General features: G+C 37.0%; 2 protein-coding genes across 4 annotated transcripts in view; one reads left to right on the top strand and one right to left on the bottom strand.

The window, feature by feature from the left end:
• The window catches only part of MCM9 (minichromosome maintenance 9 homologous recombination repair factor), an 86,046-nt gene that overhangs the window by 49,374 nt on the left and 14,041 nt on the right, over positions 1–22,631 (bottom strand). For all 3 annotated transcript variants that reach the window (XM_079148999.1, XM_079149001.1, XM_079149000.1), the window contains 2 exons: positions 20,619–20,744; positions 18,845–18,964 (listed from right to left, as the gene is read on the bottom strand). In XM_079148999.1, coding sequence (XP_079005125.1) covers positions 18,845–18,964; positions 20,619–20,744 — 246 coding nt within the window. The remainder of the gene's footprint in view (positions 1–18,844; positions 18,965–20,618; positions 20,745–22,631) is intronic.
• ASF1A (anti-silencing function 1A histone chaperone) lies at positions 2,672–15,397 on the top strand. The gene is made up of 4 exons (XM_079149024.1): positions 2,672–3,168; positions 9,057–9,172; positions 13,416–13,592; positions 15,003–15,397. The coding sequence occupies exons 1-4, from the start codon at positions 3,060–3,062 to the stop codon at positions 15,213–15,215; spliced, it is 615 nt and encodes a 204-aa protein (XP_079005150.1). The 5' UTR covers positions 2,672–3,059; the 3' UTR covers positions 15,216–15,397.

Here is a 22,631-nt window from a genome sequence, read left to right as displayed (position 1 = left end):
TATTACAATATGACTTGTTGTTTAGGAATCACTAAAAAGTTGTTAAGTAACAGGTCCTACAAATTGCTTCTGAAACCAAAGAGATGCTTTTTAAATTGTTTTCCTTAAAGCATACTGTAATTTAGAAATATGCCAGGACACATCTGAGGAATTATTTTGGTCTTGTACGTAATGAAAAAACAACTGAAGAAAGTGCTCAAAGGCCCTTTAATATTTTCAAAGAGCAGTAATAACAGTTAAGAGAGGCAGTGTGAGAGATTTAGAACTTATTCTTGCATATTCCAGTAAACTATTACCAAGATTTTTTTTCCTTGAATACTGTTGTATATGACATGTTAAAAAAATTATAAACTAAGTCAAACTAGTGGAATCCAGGTAGATCTCAGTTTTTGATGCAGCACATTCACCAAAACAGTTTTGTTTTGTTTGTAAGTCTGGTCTCATCAGAAGGCACCTAAGGTCAAACTATAAAACACATTTCTTTCTTTTTTAGGGAGTGCTGGGTATTGTACCCAGGGGTGCTTTACCACTGAGCTACATATAGTCTCAGTCCTTTTTATTTTGAGACAGGATTTTGCTAAGTTGCTATGGGTCTCACTAAAATTGTTGAGGCTGGCCTCAAACTTGCAATCCTCCTGCCTCTGCCTCTAGAGTTGCTATAATTACAAGAGTACACCAAGTCTGTCTGCATTTCATTTTAACAAGCACATAATCTCATTTTTATAAAACAAGTGAATTGGTATCTCCTCTTAAGAGTGCCTATAATAATCAGACAATTGCACACACACTATCACAGGACTCATGTTTTAATCTTTGAATGGTCATTTTATCTTATGTATCCAGCATATCTTTCAACATACAGTAATTTCTACTTTATCTTGACTGGTATCAAGCCAGAACTAATAAGAGTGAAGAGTAGGGCTGGGGATATAGCTCAGTTTGTCGAGTGTTTGCCTGTCAAGCACAAGGTCCTGGGCTCAATCCCCAGTGATTAAAAAAAAAAAAAAAAAAAGAGTGAAGAGTATGTTATTCATCAGCCACAGTAATCTGTTTCTGTATGACTTTTTTTACTAAAATGTGCACAAACAACTAGACTTGAAGAAGCCTTACTTAGGTACTATCAGACTATTCAATCCATTGACAATAAAAGGGCACACCCCCCCCCATTCTAATTAGCTTTCTTTAACATTGGGAGACTGGACATTAGCTGTCCCACATTAACTTTAAAAGACCATCAGATGATGACATCTCATCAAAACAATCAAAGCATGCCTGTAATCCCAGCAGCTCAGGAGGCTGAGGCAGGAGGACCCCAAATTCAAAGCCAGCCTCAGCAACTTAGCGTGGCCCTAAGCAACTCAGCTAGACTCTGTCTCTACATAATATATGTATAAAATAAAAAGGGATGGGGATGAGGCTTAGGGGATAAGCGCCTTTGGCTTCAATCCATGGTACCATTAAAAAAAAAAAAGAATAAAACCCTACTTAAGTATGAACAATGACTGAAAAATGACTAATCAAAATTTTGGGCACTATATAAAGAAAAAACTCTTCAGATACTTAGGAAATAATTTTACTCTGAATTTCAGTCAAGGTTAGTGGTTTCATTTACAACATCTAAGGAAAAATGATAGTTTATGAATAAAGCCATCATAAAACAATCCTTTATACCATTCTTGCTTAATAAATAAAAACAGTGACACACACAAACACGTTAAAAACTCTCTTTTCCCATAATGGTAGTCAAGCAGCATAAACGAATCGGCATTTCCTAGTTCACATTTTAACTGATTACAGGCAAAGGCTCCTCAAAATTTGTTGTACTGCCATTTTTATTTAGTAATGGCTTAGGTTGCAATTTTTCTTAAGATCAAATGTCTTGATATGCCTTTGTGTTCTCTCCTTTTCCCCTGTCTACTACATTTGTTGTCGTTTTGGGTCTTTGACACTTCCATTTTCTCCTTTTATGCTCCTGCTATGCTCCCCAAAAGGCAAAAACCTGGGGTGTAACTCATCATGTCTGTTTTTGTTTTGTTTTTCTCATTCTAGGAGATCTGGAATGGGATGTAGAAAACCCAGGTGCAGCCAAGGGATTACCTATTTGGATTTTCCAAGCAAAGTGTGTGTGGAAAATCATCTCCTCGCCCTTCATTTTGTATATATTTAACGGCGCTGTCGTGCCTAAAAGGAAACACTAGCCAAGAACTCGATTTCCAAAATGGCTTTGCTCCTTCAGAGCTGACACTGGTCTATAAAATAGAATTTATTTCCACTGCAACCAACCCTTCTCTGTACCTCAAATTACACGATACAAGACAGCTGAGCCTAACCAAGTGTGGCCAACAGAATCGGATCTGTTAAATTCAGCAGAGCCGCCAGATCCGTTGCACTGATGTATAAAGAGTGTTAAAAGGAAAGAAAAAAATAAGAAAAAAAAAAAAGAAAACCAAAAACCCACAAGGAGCTGGAGGGGCGGGATCGCGCCCTCCCGCCCCGTCCGCGCCGCGGCCACGCCCCCACAGCGGCCACGCCCCTTCCCATCCCTGCCGCGGCCACGCCCGACGTGAGGCGCGGGAGTCGCCGGGCCGGGGGCGGGGCCTGTGCCGCCCCTCCCCCCGCTGCCGCCGCCGGCGGCCTCCGCGCGGGCCTCCCAGCCCGTATTCCACTCACTTTGTTCTCCGCCTTTGTCCTAATCCACACCAGCAGGTGGAGCCGCAGTTAAAGTTTCCGAGTCCATTCCGGGAGCGGGAGCCTATCTTGTTCGCCGCCGAGGCCCTCGCTGGAGGAGGAGGGTCAGAACTCGGGTGCAGCCAATCGCGGGCAACGCTGCTAGTTATCAGAGCAGAATGGGCTGTAGTTTAGTGAAATAGGAAAGCTGCAAAACACTGTGGAGTGCTCCCGTGTAAATAAAAAGAGGAAAAAAAAGTTTCTCAAGTCGCCGCTGCACGACGTCGGGCCGGCGCTGGGGCGGGGGTCTGCGCTCTTCCGAGCGGCCGCGCGCTGGACTTTATTGTGCCGCAACAAGCCCCCGTCCCCATTGTTTGTGTTTTTTTCAAAATATGGCAAAGGTTCAGGTGAACAATGTAGTGGTGCTGGATAACCCTTCTCCTTTCTACAACCCGTTCCAGTTCGAGATCACCTTCGAGTGCATCGAGGACCTGTCTGAAGGTGAGTCGCGCCGCCGCCCGCCCAGGCTGTCAGTTGCGGCTGCAGACGTTGAAAGTTTCCCGGGCCCGGCCTCGCGCGGGCGGCCGGCCGCGGCGCCAGGCGGGCTGCGGCTCGCCTCTGCGGAGGGAAACTTGAAGTTGATGGACGACAGCCGCCGAGGCGCGCGCAGGTCCAGCCGCAGCCCGGGCGCCTGCCGCGGCTCAACTTGCGAGGAACTTGTTCGAGCGGAGGTAGCCATGTTGTCAGCTTTGTCTGGCGGGCGGGAGGGCGGTTCGCGGGACCCGCACTCGCGCCTGCGGCGCCGGCCGGGACTAGTGCCGGGCTGGCCCCGCGCCGCGAGCTACCTCCGCGACCCCCGCGACAAGACGGGACTGGGAGAGGTGTGTGTGTGGTCGCCCCGGTGAGTTAGGAGCGGAGCCATCTTACCCCAGTGGAGAATTGGGCTGGCGACCCCGGCGTCACGACGCCTCCTCTGCCCCGCCGCGGGTGACGAGCACGGCGCCCCGCCTGCCCACCTTCTTGCCCCCGAGCCGAAGGCAAATCCATTTTTAGAGCTTACGGTAGAGTTGCCGTACTCTCCTGGCTGGCCATGCCCGGTCGCTTCGGGGAGGAGAGCGAGGCTGTCCTCGCGCTGATTTCTGGCTTCCTCGGCCAACCAGCGGGGAAGGCGGGCGCAGGCTCGGCCCCTCCGCGCCGCGGGCTCCCCGGGGGCCGCCCGTCCTCCCCGGCCGGTCCTCCCTGCCGGCGCCGGGGATGCTCGTGGCGCCCAAGATGCTGGCGCGCAGGCTCCCCGACCAACGTGGACTCCTTTTCCTTAGTGACGGAAATCTCTCTCTCTCAGGAAGAAACATATTGCTAAGATAGGAAGTTACATTTAATCCAAGAGCAAAAATAAGATACTTTAAAAATTTTTCCAGGACTTAATCTCTGGCTTCTAAATAGTCCGAAAGAAGACTGTCTTCAAGAACGTGTTGAAATCTAATTAAAATAACCACATCCAGACAGATACAGAATACACCCTGAACATAAAACACAAACGTGGGCTAGGAAATAAAGGTAAAGTCCTGATGGCAGCGCAACAGTCTTTAGTATTTTTACGTTTTTAAGGTCTTCAAAAGAATCTTTAATATTCGCAGTAGTACATACAGTATTTAGAAAGCTAAAACTTGATAATCTTAAATCTTAGCTTTTCTTAGGTTTTATTAATATAATTCAGTGCTTTATTTTCAAAATCTGAGAGGAAAAAAGTTTGACTTGAGTATTATTTAAACGGTTAAAATAGGGGGCCATCTTTGAACTTACATGTATATTTGAAAAAATGAATTTAAAATCATTAGGCCAATCATGGCACTGTAAAGCATTTTTTTCACTTTAAAAGTAAGTTTTTAATCTCTAAAATGTATTTTATGTAGGATGCTAATTATAAAAGCAATATGCATTCATTGCAATAAACTTTTTTAAAAGTTGTACAAAGTAACAGTCCTCTGTACTCAGTACCTTCTCTCCTTTACCTAACCACAATTAACACTTTAATATGTGACTTTCTGTTTTAATATACATCAAGCATAAAGGCACATTTATTTTATATGGAACATTCTGAAGGATAACTCATTTATTAGAATATAGTAATCTACAAGAGGTCATTGATAATAAAATTTGTTTTTCTTACTATTATGAAACCATTTGGTTACACACACTTACATGGTACTACTAAATATTTCAATTACCAGGCCCATTTTTCATACCCAACAGTCATTTTTCCTTCAAACAACTGCATATACAAATGAATAAATGTAAGAAGAATATTGATCAATCCATCCCAATTTATACTACAGTGTTTGGGGCATTAGAAGGCCTTCAAGTTACAAATTTTGCTCAGTGATGCCTTCCATTTCAGAAGTCAACAGTGAACAAAAAGGGAGATGATTTGGGATGCGGTTACAGGGTCTTTACATTGGCTAGTTTGAAATCTGCCATTTATAGAAGCCAAACTGTTCCATTTTTAACTTGGATCCTTCAGAACCCAGCTCAATTACATCACAGATATCAAGAATACACCTACTTCCACTGGTAATACTTCACATCCAGGCTACCATCACTGGGCATTTATTTAGTACTTTTTAAAATAATTTAAGCTGAGTCATTGAGAAGCTGCAAAGGAATCTTTCAAAAAAGGTGCCATGCCTGTGTACTCCACCTAGAGGCTGTGTGGATTAAGGAAGTTGAGTTTACTGAGCAAAAGGTTCTTTTTAGGTTCCATACTTTTATATTGTAGTTATTTTTTTTAAAAAATCTGTTCCTGAAATTAAACTTCAGGACATTTTGAAGAAAATTTACAAATTACTTTCTCTAGAGCCCAAACCATAATTGAGCCACCATTTTCATATTTTAACTGGTCAACAGTCCCCTTTAAAAACTGCTCTATTAGTTTACTTTAGAAAAAGCATTATGTTTTAAACGCTCTTCAGACAACTGGGTTGTTTCTAACATAGGGCTTATATCAGGGAGTAAAACATAAAACAGTCTTACAAAATGAAAGGTCAAGATGTAAGGAGAGGTTGGGCTGGGGTTGTAACTCAGTGGTAGAGTACTTGCCTGGCATGTGTGAGACACTGGGTTCAATCCTAAGCACCACATAAAAATAAGAAAAGATATTGTGTCCATCCACAACTAAAAAAAAAATTAAAACAAAAAAGGTTTAAGCAGAAGTCACCAAGCCTTCACAAGAATTGACTGACCTTTTTGCCATTTTTAAGTTTGTATATCAATAATTATAGCTACTGATAGTTGAATACTTAGTGTATCAGAATTGAACATGGTGCTTTATACTCTTGAGTTTTCAAGCGTGTTCTAACTCCAAGGGCTACATACGTTACCCTAAACCACATGTCTTCCCAATAGCATAATTAATTTAAAATTCCCTTGTTGATTTCCTTGGGTCACTCCCACCACAAATGGAGATGCTTTCAATAGAGATACTTTCAACCTGGGATTTCTACAATTGAATGAAATTTAACTTTTTAAATAAATGAGTAAGCTCTTTTAGATGGTAACCTCCTTAAAGTAGATGACCTTATCTTTTCCTCTTTGAAATAGGACTGGAGAATTAAATCTAGGTTAAAAAAATAAATAAAACAACTGACACTAATTTATAAAAAATTACCAACCATTTAAAATGCAGTAGGTTCCACAAGGATCCCATAACATAAAAATCAATGTGTAAGCATTCCTTGATTTGGTTGGCTTATACTAGCTAAGGCTAGATTATTCCTTCATTTCCTCTGCTCTCACCTCCCCCACATCACTACCAATTACACTTTGTTATTTCACTATTAATTTGAGAGCTAGAAAGGGAAAAATTTATCTTCCCAATTACATTTTTTGGAGAGTCCAGACTTGGGCGTTGTATAGATGAGTAACCTTTCAGAGTTCCACCATTCTTATTTACATAATACCTATGTACACAAAATACATAAAAATGTATACATATATTTGCAAAATAACATGATAAGCGGTTGAGGTTTTACCAACTGTGTTAAGTGTCAGGACCAACACAAGCAGGTTTATAAATTATGACTACGTTCCCTATGTCAGACCACAAATGCCAATTTATACCATTGAGTCCAAGATCCTTATATATAGTGATACAAATACATAGGAAATTAACAATCTTTTGAAAACCTCTCTGACAATTCTCAGTCTTCACTGCTCTGGCTAGCTTTGTAGCTTTCACATCCTTTTCGAAAGCTTCTTGGCTTTTGGGTCACCTATCTCATTAGCCACTAATTTCCTAACCTACTTTATTGATTCTTCATCTTCCTGACCTCTCAACTTTGGAGAGCCCAAGGAATCTCATCATTGTAATGGCTTTACACACTACTGCCAATTTCCAAATTTTTATCAGATCTACTCAGTATCTCCACTTAAATATGTAGTAAACATCTTAAACATGTCTACAACTTATTCAATAATTTTCCTCTCCTCCCACCTCAACCTCTGCAGAAAAGTGTCTCCAGCTGCTTTTATCATCAGAACTTATCCAGGCTATTACTGCCCCACACCCCCCATGGCCACACGGTCCATGAAACCATAATATTTTGCCTATTCATAATTTTTTAAAGTATCCTCCTATTGTCTTGCCTTATAGTCTATACTGAATGCAGCAATTTAAATGATGAAAACTGGATCCCTGTCACTTCTCTGCTCAAAACCCTTCAATGGGGCTGAAGGCATGTGGTTCAGTGGTAGACTGCTTGACTACCATTTGCAAGGACCTGGGTTTGATGCCTGGTACCACATAAATAAAATCTTTGGTGGCTTCCCATGTCACTCAACATAAAAAGTCAAAATCTTTAAGGTGGCTTTCAAACCCTTGTCTTATGGTTGGTTACTGACCCCCTTGCTCATTCTATTCTAGTCCCACCCTCACTTTTTCCTGAATGTGCCAAGCATGTTTTCTCCCTGACGAGATGCTCAGATCGCCTGCTGCTTCAACAGGTGTTCCTATGAGATGTCAGATGCAGAAATGTGCTAAAAGTAGGCAATGTAAGTAGTCAAAATCTAGGATAGAGCCATGACATAATAGGTCCTCAGAAGTCACTGATTTTAAGGAAAAGTATAAACTTGAAGGAGCTTTCAGTTCAGTAAATTGCAGTTTATAATAATGTATAAAAAAGAAGTACCTATACTATTTTCCTTATTAAGATGTAAATATATCTATACAGGCACACAAAAATGGCACCAACTAGATGTCTTGTGAATGATCCAGAAACTCATGCCTTTGGGGGTATTTATGTGGTTTCAGTGACCCACTGTGCAGGATTCACTCATGAATCGAAAGGCAGGCCACACATGCTAACATAGTCTGTCAAAGATGATTTGTATTTATATAATTGTATTCTTTCCCCTAATAAAGAGGAGGATCCTTCAAAGAACAGCAGTTTTACTCATCCCTGGATTCTCCAGAGTACACTGTAAAAGGTGCTCAATTAAATTTACTAGATTGAATTACATATCAAGTGTTAGGTTGCACCTGAGTTTGTTTTATACTCCTTATGCCCATCACCCAAGCATCTTGGTTTTCTCTTCCTAGTTTGAAGAATATATGACCTGAGGGAAAGAAAACCCTGTCTATGAATTGACATAGAGCTTTTCAAAAGATTGTTAATTTCCTATGTATTTGTACCACTATATATAAGGACCTTGGACTCGATGGTATAAGTTGGCATTTGTGGTTTGACATGGTGTAGTTAGTAACAGGCATCAGTCCCAACTATAACTGTAATGTGCTTCTTTAGTTTATAGTTCCAGCCATGAGGAGTGATGATAAAACACCACTTTATTTCAGTTGATGAGCTAAAGCCCTTCTGAGTGAAAAGGGAGGTATGCTAATAATGATTTTTCTACTTCAGAGCTCCATGCTGATTTGACTCTCACAAGACAGCCCTTCCAAAGTATGTTGAGGAGGTTGTAAAAGAGGGCATGCAAAAAAGGGCTCAAGGATTCTGTAGCCAAATAAACATGGACTTAAGTGCTGGATTAATATTTCTATAGCAAAGGATGTCTCAGAACACTTACTATGCCGTCATGCTTTATAAATCCTTAAGACAAGGTGTATAGCATTTCCCATGTTTTCGGTCACATAGTCTTTTTTGTGAAGAGCACTGTTCAGGCACCAGTATTTCAGAAAAGATCATTCTGAGAAACTGGTATGAAGAATGAACTCTGGTAAGAATTTTATAAGAAGCAGTTCATTGCCTTTCTGGATTTTCTGCTATGAGAAGTCATTTAGCAGCCAATATGTGGCTAAGTAGACATTAAAAGGGTCTTTGATGTCATCTGGGAATGTAATTACTGATATGAATAAATGTTTTGGTTTTTAACCCTAGACTTGGAATGGAAAATTATCTATGTGGGCTCTGCAGAAAGTGAAGAATATGATCAAGTTTTAGACTCTGTTTTAGTGGGTCCTGTTCCTGCAGGAAGGCATATGTTTGTATTTCAGGTAAGATTAATCTTAGTAAATTTGTATGCCAAATATGTTTCTAAATAGACTATGTTATCTCATGTTCTTACCCCTTTACTTTTGTGTTAAATCACTCTGTTTCAACTACTTTTAATATGCTATCTTTCAGGCAGTCTGTCATAAAGGAACTGCACTTCTTGGTTTTATGTGCTACAATGATGTTAATGTATTTTGCTTCAGGGAGGTGCACAGCATACACTAAGCCTTATACTATGGCTTATATGATGGCACACATGGTAGTTAATCTTGGGCTCTTCTGGTAGATCAGACTTTTAAGGTGGCTGTCCAGAACATGGATTCAAAATGCATATTGCTAGCTGGTACAATTAACTGCATAACCAAATATGCATCAATAGTAAGAGAAACTATGCCAAATAGTAATAAACATTTTCAGTTCATGGTTTTAGCTACTAAGAGTGATGATAATATAACAAAAACAATAACTTTATTTCAGCAAAATCAGTAACCAAGCTACATTAACAGTAGATGGAGATGTGTGATCTTGAGGCATTAGATTTTGGGAGGGGCCATGTTTTAGTACTGGGGATCAAATCCAGAGCCTTCTGCATGCTAGGCAAGCACTCTACAAATGAGTTTATTCCCAACTGAGTCACTGGAATTAAAGCCCAGTGGTTTACTAAGGCATCTAATACATATACCTTATCAAGAACTGCTGTTGTCAATTCACTAGACATTTGTGTAGGGGAATTCTAATATAAATTATGTCTTCAGATACCACTGTCAGTATCTGGGTCTGTGCCAAGGCTTCAAACACTGTCTTGTATATGCAAAAGTGTGATTTTTTTTTAATTCATGCTAAGTTGCTATATAAAACTATTCAGTCATTTCTCAATTCTCCATGATTCTTGAAGGAAGATAATTTATAATATTCCAAAGAGTAATTAGCTGTAGGTTTTTTGTTTTGTTTTTTTTTTTTTTAAACAAACATATTAGTTTTTGTTACAAGTATTTCTACCCAACAAAGTTCCACTGAAAAGTCTTCGTCAAGGAAAAAAGTCTAACTCTTTCTGTCACTGACCTTCCTGTTTTCTCACTTCACAGATAGGACCAATTTAACTGAATACTGTGTGTCAAATAATCCTATCTGAAATCAGCAAAGAGGGCTGGAGATGTGGCTCAGTAGTAGAGCACTCACCTGATGTGTGAGACTCTAGGTTCAATCCCCAGGGCCACAAATTAAACAGCCAAAGAATCACTCAAACACAGTCCAGCTCTAGGAATGCCTTTCCCAAATATAGAATTCAGAGACTTGTTCTCCTAGCCTTAGTAGCTTTGTATTAGGAAGGCATAAATAATTTAGTGTATCAAAACAAATGGCGAAGAAAAGCTCAAATATACCAATTAAAAGGCTTAAATACATTAATTAAAAGTGCTGTTAACCTGAGTTGTGTGAGTGCATAACTTTGGGAAAGATGTGGGTAACACAGAATGCCCTATTCTGTGGGAGGAAACAATGCCGTCACAGACCTGGGTCAAATCCCAACAAGGGTACTTCTTGGCTATGTGTGAATTTAGATAAGCTCCCTCACCTCCCTTAAGAGACTCCACTCATCAATAAAATGTGGGTAGGATCCTACCTCGTAAGAATGTTATGAAGAATAAAGCAGTCAGTATCTTCACTGACAAATTTAATTGCATCTATAATTGGAACTGAATTTTTATTCTCTTACTTTCTTGAAATTGTTATATAAAGAGGCAGGATTTGATTTGATTGACAAGCCTGGGGAACCCTTACTTTACTGATGGTAATTCATGGCGTAGTAAAAAACTTGGGTTGACATATAGTGATGTATGTTTGTATAATAAAAACTTACAGATAAATGCCTTGGTTTTGAAATAATCTATTGAGAATCATTGTGTTAATGTTGTTCAGAACACTCACCTAAGCTTTTGGTTTGAAGTGTTACAGGGGAAAAAACTCATTCAAAAGTATTTCCTTCTAGTGATAAGTAGCTTTACCTTGATATCAGTGTATACTGCCAAAAAGAACAGAGAAAGCACATGTTATTTAGATCATATGTTTACCTATGTGTCTCCCACATTTACAGAACTAACAGTATCAACAGAAAGTGGCTAATGCAGTTTTTGTTGTTTTAAGCAAAGTGCCATAATATTCTCCTGTTCTGTCATGATTTTGCTTCAGAATTATTCAACATGCTTTTTTCCTGAGTTGTCAAAGACTAGCAGTAAGATAGCCAGACATCTACCTCATACTGCTGGTTGAAGTCAAAGATTTCTGTCCATCATTTCTCTATCCTAAATGATCTGAGAGGTCTGCTACTATCTCTGCTTGAATTTGCTCAAACTGAGTCCTTTAGCAAACAAATTTTTAAAACAAACATGCCGAGAACCTATTTGCTGAGGGATGGGAAGTAATGTGGAGGATTGTTCCCATACATAGTGTTACTAAACTATTTCACATCTCCACCTACTGCTACATGAGAAATCCTATGGGTACTTTGGAGGTAACTTAATCCCTCTGGGGAGGAGGTGCATAAGATCTCTATGACAGACATCTTTGGGAAAGGCTCTTTGTCCTCATCATGGTGTCTCTCCAAAGAGATCAAAAACACTTCAAGACAGGATCTGAGTAATGAATAAATTTCAAAACACTAAGTGCTTATAGCTGTACCAAACATGAGATTATAAAGATGAACTAGGTGGGACTCCTGCCTGGATAATTCAGGGAAGACTGAGGAGTAAACATAATTTGATTGTTGAGCATACAGTAGTAGATTTGTGTCAGGTATGATAAGTACATTTTTTAAAAAGGAAGCTGCTAATTCTACCTTCTTAGTTAGAACAGGCTTCAGTGAGAAGGATACATACTTTTTTCAGGATGTGAGGGAAAGACCTTTTAGGCCAATGAAACACTATCTTCAAGGCACAAAGGTGGGAAAGATTATCAGCACATCTTAAAAAACTTGTTTAGTAACTCTTATCTAGAACAAGAATGGAATTAAAGGAGGTATGAATGGAGGTACTGGAGACAAATTATGAAGGATCTTAAAAATGAAATAACCAAGATTTTTATTCCTAGAAAATGGGAATAATCTGTGGTTTTCAAACCAGGCTAAAAGGATAGAAACAGATCTGTTTCCAAATGCTGGCAGCAGTGCAAGTGATAGGGTAGAGGTGGGGAGACAAGTTAAAACATTTTTACAATATTCCAGATAAGAGGTGAAGACTTGAAGCCAGCCTTCAGCAATGAGAAATGTTGAGAATGACTATATATGAGAAATAGGAAAGCTGAGGGTTACAGAGATTTTCAGCCTTGGTGACTAGGTAGATATTGTGTGCTTTTTTTAGTGTCATCTACATGCTATAACCTTTTAGTAAACATTAGTCTTAAATGTTCCCAAGCAAAGGCATTGACTGAATTTTATCTAAGCCCAGGATGTTCCTTGGTGTCCTGACAACAGTAAGCTAATTGTTGGAACTTCATCCATTTACTATCCAGAATGGCTGCTTCAGGTTGAGCTCAGATATCTCAGGCATCATCACTGTCTGTGTTTTCTCTGTATGTGGCTCCTCCCATCCAGTCTACATCCACTACTATGGACATGGCCCTCGCCTTTTCTTGTGTTCTTAAGCCCCTCTTCTTCTCATTTTACCTCTGCCATTCCTCAAGGTTCAGCATGATTTAAAACAAGGCCTTTGATTGTCATCTCCCCAAATAATCTTTACCTTTTTGAATTCCACCAATACAGGTGGTTTAAACAGCATGTTATATTTTAGTGTCTAGCAAAGTGACTATTTACCACAGAGGATTATTAACATTTTTTGAAAATTTGCTATGTATATTTCATTTTCAGTTTTATACTGATTTACTGTTAGACTATCTGTGGTTGAGTGGGTATGAAAATATAAGTGTCCTGGTATAATAAACATTTCTTGCCAACAGGCAAGAAAAATAAAAATAATGTAAAAATACTATTTATTAATTATGCCTACAAATTATAACTGGAAAAAGTTAAAATCCATAAGACTATTGATTTGATTGCTTAAGGGTACTTAAGTTATAACATGGATAAATATGAGCTATATTTTTTAACTATAAGCCTATTTCAAAAATGAGCATTTGCCTTCTCAGTGTGATTTCTAAGTTTTTGCTATTTTCATCTTCAATTGCTAGTGCTAAGGTAATGAAAATTCCAGCCTTTCATGCCATTAACAGCTTTTTTGTGTGTGTTTCTTTTAGGCTGATGCACCTAATCCAGGACTCATTCCAGATGCAGATGCAGTAGGTGTAACAGTTGTGCTAATTACTTGTACCTATCGAGGTCAAGAATTTATTAGAGTTGGCTATTATGTAAATAATGAATACACTGAGACAGAATTAAGGGAAAATCCACCAGTAAAACCAGACTTTTCTAAGGTAATATTCCTACTATTACTTTTTAATTACTTATACTATATGGTTTTTAGGTAGTTGCTATTTCATAGTACACTATGAAAGTGGCTTTGATACAAAATAAATTTGAAGTCCTTGTGCCATTTGGGCAAAGTGATCATTGTTCCATTATCATGGATGACCTCAAACCCTACTTCAACATGACTTACTAATAATTAATGTTGGGCAGATACCTTGAGAGTCTGGTGGTTTACAAAAATCAAAGTGCCTCCTATAGAACCAGGCCTTGTATATGGCTCTCTGTGTTGCATTTACAATACATTAAGATTTATTTGATTTCAACTTTTAGGACAAGTTCATATCTGTGACAGTGTTTAATCAATATTTTTGTCTACAACTCATTTCATATGAACATTGTTATCTTACAATACCTGTATGCTTGGTTTTATCTGCCATTCTTAGAAGTTAAACTATAGGCCTTAATTTTTTTCCTTCAGAACTAGAGATTGAATCCAGGAGCATTCTACCACTGAGCCACATCCCAGCCCTCTTTTTTTTTTTTTTTTTTCTCTTTAATTTTTTATTTTGAGACAGGGCCTCTGTAAGTTGCCCAGGCTGGCCTCTTACTTGGATCCTCCTGTTCAGCTTCCTCAGTAGCTGGGATGACAGGCAGGTCTTAAATATTTCTGATGATGGAAAACAGCTTAAATTCCATGAAGTTAAAATATGATTCAGTAGTTTCAAAGATATTGGGTGTCTAATAATTTTCCATTGGGAACTGTTAGCAGTTTAATAACTGGCAATTTTGTGAGGGTACAAATTAAGTGAAGTTGAAATGGCCCTATCTGCCAGATCTCCCAAGAAAAATTTCATGGCAGAATAGAAAGTAGAATGCTTTTTATCCTATTTGTGGGGCTTTCCATTGATCTATTACTTGTATTGAAAAAAGAAGAAACTAGAATATTGTTTCTAAGAAGGTGAGCCATAATATTTAAAAGGTAGGAAGCCACTATAATGTAGTTACATATTCACAGATTATATCTGGGGAACTTACTCATTTTCCTCGAAAATATCAATCTAAGGAGATATTTGTTTAAATCATCCTCTGAAGCACTCACCTACATAAGACATTTTTTCCTCCCTTTTAGGAAATACAAGTATAGAGTTAGCTGGTTTATTGGTAGTGAAAGATCTATATGAATTCCCTTAGATTCTCCTTTTCTTGTTTCTACTTAGAAAATAAGTTATTTGCCATGGCCTCAGTCTTCGTTTATTAGTTAGGCCTAAAGGGCTTTATTTATTTGACTTATGTTTTTACATGTGAAAAAAAGCCCTTCTAGGAGGACTAACATAAAAAACTTTTGTTAAGCCTCTACTTGCATATGATGATCTAACTTTCCTAGTATTTACCATTTATATATTTCCTTTTTCTAGCTTCAAAGGAATATTTTGGCATCTAATCCCAGGGTCACAAGATTCCACATTAATTGGGAAGATAACACAGAAAAACTGGAAGATGCAGAGAGCAGTAATCCAAATCTACAGTCACTGCTTTCAACAGATGCATTACCTTCAGCATCAAAGGGATGGTCCACATCAGAAAACTCACTAAATGTCATGTTAGAATCCCACATGGACTGCATGTGACCGCCTGCCATCCCTTTAGTACAGATTAAGCTATTAAAAACAGAACTATTTCCCTGAAATTCCGTAAGTACATAGTCAAGACACAATGTGAAGAATTTGTTTAAAAACATCCTGTAGAAAGTTTATAAGAAAACCAGTATTTGAGCAAATTGTGGAATATAAATACAACTATTTTTAAGTAATTTTTTTCTCTAATGTGTTATTTTATTTGTTCTGAAACTAATCTGATTAAAGCATATATATTATTTTCTTCTCCTTTATATGTAATTAAAGCACTTATAAAAAGAAAAATATGAATCATCAAACCAGATTGTGAAGATGTCTTAGCCTCTTGGACAATAATCTTGGGACCACTATTTTACTGGCCTTTGAAAGAACAAAGTTGACTTCAACTAAAGTTTCTCCCTGTGAAGACAAAGTGTGGTTTTAATTTAAGAGGCAAATTTCCACTGGTTAATGAAAAGGATGTCCTTAAAAAGGGAATTTGAAATCAACTATAAACTACCAAGAACTTTAGGTTTCAGTTTTTTCAGGCCACCATAAAGCATCTTGTAGCTGCTATTATAGTTCATGTAATACTGGACAGCATTTGGTTTGGTTTCTAAAATAATAACAAATGTGGCTAATTGTTTATAAGGTCCTCTGGCTATGGTTTTGTTTTTAATAACAGCTTAGGACATCAAAACACAAACTATAACTCATTTTTTAACAGAGATTTCAACCTATCAAGAGCATACAAACTCCGTAAGTTTAAAAACATGAGATTATAATGGCTCAAATCTGCTCATTAGATTTATAAAAGTACTATGAACTTTAAAATTTTGATAGATCATCTGTTGTTCACACTATTTATATAAGAACAGTGGATTTAGAAAGGTATATTTAGCTTTACCATAACAGATTAGTTACTATTTTGGAAATACGTATATTTTCACATCTGTAGTACTCTTCCCCATGTCCTCTCACAAGTTGTGAAGAATAAGATCAGGCTATTTGTGGTTGACATATTCTAGATAACTTTTCCAAATAACAGGTTTTTGAAAAGCAGTGATGGAAAGGAATTCATTAACTAAAAGGGTCAAAAGGTTACTTTTCTTTGATGAGAGCTAGGTACTTCAAAAAGTTTCTTATACTCCATTAAATTAAAGGTAGAAAGAATATTTTCATTTGACTCTTGCTGCTAAGCAAGGTAGCCATAATAATTACAGCTTATGCAGTGCCTTCATATCTAAAACTTTTATACTGCACTTTTTAAAGCTTTTATTTTGAGGAAAGGAAGAAGAATTTGTCTAAATATTGACTCTTAAGTTGTATATATTTCCTATCATTCTAAAGTGAATTTGTGAAGCAAAGTTTTACTAAATATTAAACTTTGAAATTTAATATGCCAGATTATTGGAACATTGTCCATTATCTAGCTCATAGATTTTAAAAGCAAAATGCCTCTAGCTGTTAAAACTTTATGAAGAAAATATCATCTTTGTCTAACTGAAATTAAGAAAATGTTAAGGTGTTAAAATGAAAATAAAAAAAATACTTTCCGACAAAGAGCTCAGTGATTAATCTAGTAGAAACAAGATATGTTCTTATTAGATATAGAACATATAAGCTAAATCACCAAATAATGTAATCCACTGCTGACTTTTTATTCTGACTGATTAAAAGGTCACTGTAGTAACATCAAAGGGTTAGGTTTTTATATCAATTTGGAAGTTGATAGCTAATTTTCACAGAAGTTTGGGACTTAAAAAGAGTTATATTTTATTACCTTAAGTTTTATGGCTCAGTAAGTTAATTTTAAAATAAGAATTAATGACTTAAAATAGATTTGGAATTTAAATATTAATAACTAAGAACTAGTGTGTAGGTTTTTTTCTCCCTATTAGCCCCATTTACAGACACTATATCTGAATTTAGCTGGCAAGTTTAGAATTGTTTTTCCTACCTTTTGATCATAGTAAATAGCTGTGTCTGAAGAATGTAAACATGAACAAATCACTTAATGAGACTGAAGAGATAGCTGAATAGGTTTGAGGAAATCAGGGTATCATTTGAGCTGAGAACACATTCCAGAAGTCTAAGGAAGCATACATGCATTTGTTCTTCATAACCTTAGATTTCTCTGTGGCCTTATCCTGTAGTTTTAGGATTCTGGATTTCTAGTTTAATAAAAAAAAAGTCTGGCAGCAGTTTTCAAAGCTTTTTACCATGATCAAAAAATAAATAAAGCATGACCCTGCAGCAACACAAGTTTATATTAATTTTCATGAAAATGTACCCTTTAGTGCACCTTACATGTGCAGTATGACTCCCTAATGGGTTGTAATAACAGTATGAATAAAGGCTAATCTGGTCCTTTGGGTAGGTGAGAAGTAAGGGTCATTTTTCTATGACTATAAAATCTGTATTCCTTCTATCAGTTTTTTTGCTCATATTTGAGTCATAAAATGGCATAAAAAAGAGGAAAAAATGCTAATGTACTTTTACAGTTCACTAACACAGTGAGTTAATAGCCATTCACTATAAAACTTCCCAAATAGTATGATATTACTGGTAGTCCACAAGATGGCTTGGACTTATTTCTTGACACATCTGGTAATTATATTTAGGAAATATTCCCTATCAACATTCCATGTAATTACTTGGGATACATCTTTGATTGTTGCAGATGCCATTTTATACAGAACCCTAGAACACTGGATCATAAAGATTTTAAAGTATACAAGAAGTGTTCTTTATATAATCTTGCCTACTTCCTATCCAGTATTAGGTTTGTCTATCACTTTCGATTTATAAATTCCTCCTTGTCAATGCATGTTAATGTACTGTTTTAAAACTTGAGAGGTCATTAAACTTATACAGGAACAGTGGAGTATTTTGTAATATACTTTGAAGTGTAAGCTCTGCATAAGAAATTTGAGCATACGCTATGGAAATTAGGCCCCCTTAACAAGAAGCAAATAACATAAGATGTGTGAAACCAAAGGCCCATTTTTAGAACAGGATAAACATTCCAATCAAAACTGCAAAAATACAAAACAGCATCAAAACACATTTTTAAAATTTTTTTTTTCTGAATCCCTAAGTTGCTTTATAAAGCAAGACATTCTATCTGCAAAGGTTTTAAATGGACTTGCTGAAGAATCATTACAATATATGAATAAAGCTCCACTTTGTATATGTGAAACTACACTTTCCAAATACTAAGACAGATGTTCTTTACCTAGGAAATTTCAGGAGATATTGTTGCCCATGAGATATGAACATGAAAATGCCTTAAGTTCTACACCATCTATCTACTTTTATAAAGTGAAATTTCCCCCATATAATTTATTTTGATGTTCTATTTATTGGGATTTCATAAAATGCCAGATGATATGTACATTTGCCTTTATAAATCTATATGAAAGTAATCATTAGAGAATGAGAAAAATCATAGCAAAACTAAGCTGGAGTTTTTAAAATTTTTTTAGAGCTACAAAAGTTGCATATTTCTTTGTTTTTGGCAGTTACTCTTAAAAAAAATTAGCTCGACATTTATCCTAGATAGGTACCTTTTCGTAAGACATAAAGACACTGGGTTAGCTTCTGAGGAATGTTAAATTATTTGAAATTGTCATGTACAGTACCTGCACTGGTAGATCCAATTCCTGTGGTCAACACAGATCTTGGTGTAATCTTGGCTGCATATTTGAGGAATTGAGATTTCCCTGTGCCAGGATCCCCAACCAATAAAAGGTGAGGTTCACCTAGAAAAAAGTAAATAAAATTTAAAATTGCTATACAAGGACCCATGAATAAGTGTAATCAAAAAGAAAATGATTCACCTGAAATGCCAACATAGTTTATTTTATATAGTGTTGCTGATATATACTTTTATGTAATGTTCAAGGAAGGATTTAACTACAAAATCTTTAGAAAAGTTAATTCATAATAATCTTGATTAATGAATGTGACATTTAAATTCTAAATTCTATTAATAGATTGCTATTTCCAGATGTTTAGGCCCATGTTTAATTTTTAAAAATTTTTGGCTTATAAAAATTCTTATTTTACCAATTTTTAAATACCAAACTACTGTGATTAAAGCTTTCTGTACAAGTCATACAAGTATTTTATTCTATTTTTATTTAAATATTTCTAAGTGATGGGAATTTTTTTTAAAGTGCTTTAAATCAAATCACTTAAGATTCTAACAAATAAGCAAAAGCATTTTTCATTTTATGAAGATTTTAGTAGATTAATAAAATAAACAACTCAGGAGGCTGGGCTGGAGGGTTGCAAGTTTAAGGATAGCCTCAGCAACTTAGTGGGATCCTACCCTTTTTTTTTAAATATTTTTTTTAGTCATAGATGGACAATGCCTTTATTTATTTTTATATGGTACTGAGGATTGAACCCAGTGCCTCACACATGCACTGGGTTCCTGCCATGCAGCCACAACCCCAGCCTGCAAGACCTTATCTTAAAAAATAAAAAGTGTGGGGATGAAGCTCCATAGATTTCTCACAATAATTAAGTATTCTTATATTTCATATGCAATATAAATGAACAAATGACCATCCTTTAGTTCTTATTGTCTCACTGACCAAATTTCTTCAGTAGTACTCTGGTATTTTCTAAATATATTAATAGAAAACCCACATTTAAGCTCAGCATTTATCAGAGTACCTTGCAGATAACAGGTGATCGAAACACATAATGTATATAAACCCTATACTTAGTATTCTATGCTGAACAATATGTTTTTTAGAGTTTCTACTAACAGCCTGATTTACAATAATGTTCTTTTAGTCATCTAGTTTACTCTTTGGTTTTTATGGCCCATGTGAAGGACATTCAAGTCAGTTAAGTGTGTTAGCTGCAAAAGAGCTCACTGCCATCCAGACATAATTATACACTTAGAGTAATCTTTGCTTGAATGTGTGACCTACAGCAGCATCTCATGGCAGATGGCGCATGTGCTATCTACCAACAGAAGGGGAATCAGCAGGCAGATGACTGAGAGCAGCAGTCTGAGAAACACCGACAGTCACAGATGGAGAGACTGACTTAGCAATATTAAAAATGAGCTATTTCTAATCTTTTCTTCTTGGTGAAACACAGGAGCCAATGAACACTACTAGTAATACAAATTACTAGTAATAAAAACAATTTTATTTTGTGGCACCCATATAGGACAGATCAATAGTATACAACTATTAAAAAACTTAATTTTTTTAATGTTTCTGGAATTAGGGAGAGTAGCCTCTGATAAAGGTACTGGACTACGTACGAAATACATAACTGACAGCTTTGAAAAACTACATTTAGAAAATCTCAAAAACCTGCTTTTACTCAGGAAGGAAAAAGCCTAGCTTCTCTACCTATATTAATATTTCCAAATTTTCAGATGGTACTAACCTCTGACCCTTGTTCCGGTAGCATCAGTCCTTTGAATCCCACCAGCCAGCACCATAGCCACAGCAAGCTTTACTAGATACATCCCAAACACTTGAGGGCACAAGCTGGCCAATATTTCATTCCTTCCTGGGAAATGCAGAAAGATCAGAAGTTACCAGCAATGTTCAAGAAACCTTAACTGGAATCTCCCTTCCTATCCTAACTATCTTATAAACATATTCTTTCTACCAATCTAAAATGATCATGAGGGCCAAGCCTAAATCATTAAAGAAAGTAACTGTTGTGGTTCTCCTTTTCTTATTAATGCCATAAGAGGATAGTCTGATTTTTATTCCTGAGACCTATCTGCTTAAGTTTCCATAAATCTGTCATATTCATAAGAGACAAAAAAAGGAATCTCCTTTTCTTCCTCATCTACCACCTATCAGGCCAGCATTTCCCTTAAAATAATACCAGCTGTACTTTCTGTGAGATAATTTCAGTAAATTTACTCCATTCCCAAATTAAAAGGAAAGTATTCAGTGTCAAAAATGAGTCAGAACTTAACAGCCAGAAACCTTTAAAGAGGTAGTTGGAGCTTATGGAACTTCTTGAAAAATGGCAGAGAAGTAAAATCAGTCCACCCCGCAAGTCACTTTGACATTTGCTCTGATCTTTTTGGTAAATTCTTTAATCTGGAATAGGTTACTGGATTACCAGTATTAAGATGACTGCAAGCTATAGCCATAGCGATTCAAGCAGGAAATTTTGAATTCTTAATATAATTATGTGTTTTAAATAAAAGACTTGTTATTTTGAGTTTTAGACATATCAAATTACCAATCTGAGAATCTCCATATCCCATTCATGAATTAGGCATTAGTCTTTTATCCAGTGACCTAATCAATTTACAATACTCCTGCAGGCCTTCCCTGAACCTTTTCATGATTTATGGCCCTAAACACAAGACTTTTTGTACTGACACAAAACTGTTTTTTTGTTTTGTTTACTTGGGGTTGTTTGTTGTTTTGGGACTGGGCATTGAAACACCAGGCCCTTCTGCATGCTAAGCACATGCTCTACCCCCAGCCCTGTAATGAATCAAAATTTACTCTATGGTGATGTGACCTGGGATTGCAGAAACAGTAAAGAAAGAAAATCTTTTAGTAAAAAGGGAACCAGAAAGAAAATAGTAAATCCAGAAAGTTCATTAATTGCCACAAGAAATCCCTCTAGAAATAACTTTCAAGGGTTACAAAGCCCAGAGGAAAAAAGGTCAGGGATCTAAGCAGATAAGATCTGAGAGGAGGTAGGTAAATTGTGATCAGCATCTACGGATTACACATACAAAGAAGGAAGATGCCCAACAAGCAGGTTTAAGAATAGGTACACTGATCTGGGAGTCACCCAAGCCAACACTGTTCAAGGGCCAGCTTTGTTGAGTTGAGTAAAGGTGGATTTAGGAATGAATGTGCTGATGGGAAGCATATCCCAGTGGTAAAGTTCACAGGCCCTGGTATCATGTCTGGACTCAAATCCCAGTGCTGTTATTTACCTAGGGTTTAACCGTAGGCATTTCTCAACCTCTCTGCCTCTATTTATCTGTAAAGATGAAGATAATGTATCACAGAATTCTTAAGGATCAAAGGAGTTTACAAGTATACAGCCTACAGAAAGTTTCTAGCACACAGTGGGACCTTCTTAACCATTAACTATTTTATTTCCTGAATTATTTGTGCTTGTTTCTGATCTCAAGATTTCCTTAACAAAAGATAAACAGTGAAGGTTGAACTGGGGTACCAGAAATAAGCAAAAGGAGAGGACTATTATCCTAAATGTGTTATCTAACTTGAAAAACATGATTTCTTGGATCATGGCAATAGATGCTTCCATGGCTTTGTCATGGAGAATACATTAGGGTGAATACCATCCCATCACCTTAACTATCCTAAAATTTCTGATTCTAGACCTTGTTAGTGGTGTAGCTATGGCCAAGCTATCTCTTCTTATGGCACGGTCTTCACATCAAAGAAG

Source organism: Sciurus vulgaris (assembly GCF_902686455.1).
Source record: "Sciurus vulgaris genome assembly, chromosome: 7".
Lineage (NCBI taxonomy): Eukaryota > Metazoa > Chordata > Mammalia > Rodentia > Sciuridae > Sciurus > Sciurus vulgaris.
This window is presented reverse-complemented; position numbering and strand designations above follow the sequence as displayed.

Excerpts from the sequence above, each read along its gene's own strand:
- ASF1A (XM_079149024.1), top strand. The coding sequence starts at position 3,060 with ATGGCAAAGGTTCAGGTGAACAATGTAGTGGTGCTGGATAACCCTTCT. Across the intron at positions 9,173-13,415 it reads GGCATATGTTTGTATTTCAG|GCTGATGCACCTAATCCAGG; the intron begins GTAAGATTAATC and ends TGTTTCTTTTAG. Across the intron at positions 13,593-15,002 it reads TAAAACCAGACTTTTCTAAG|CTTCAAAGGAATATTTTGGC; the intron begins GTAATATTCCTA and ends TCCTTTTTCTAG.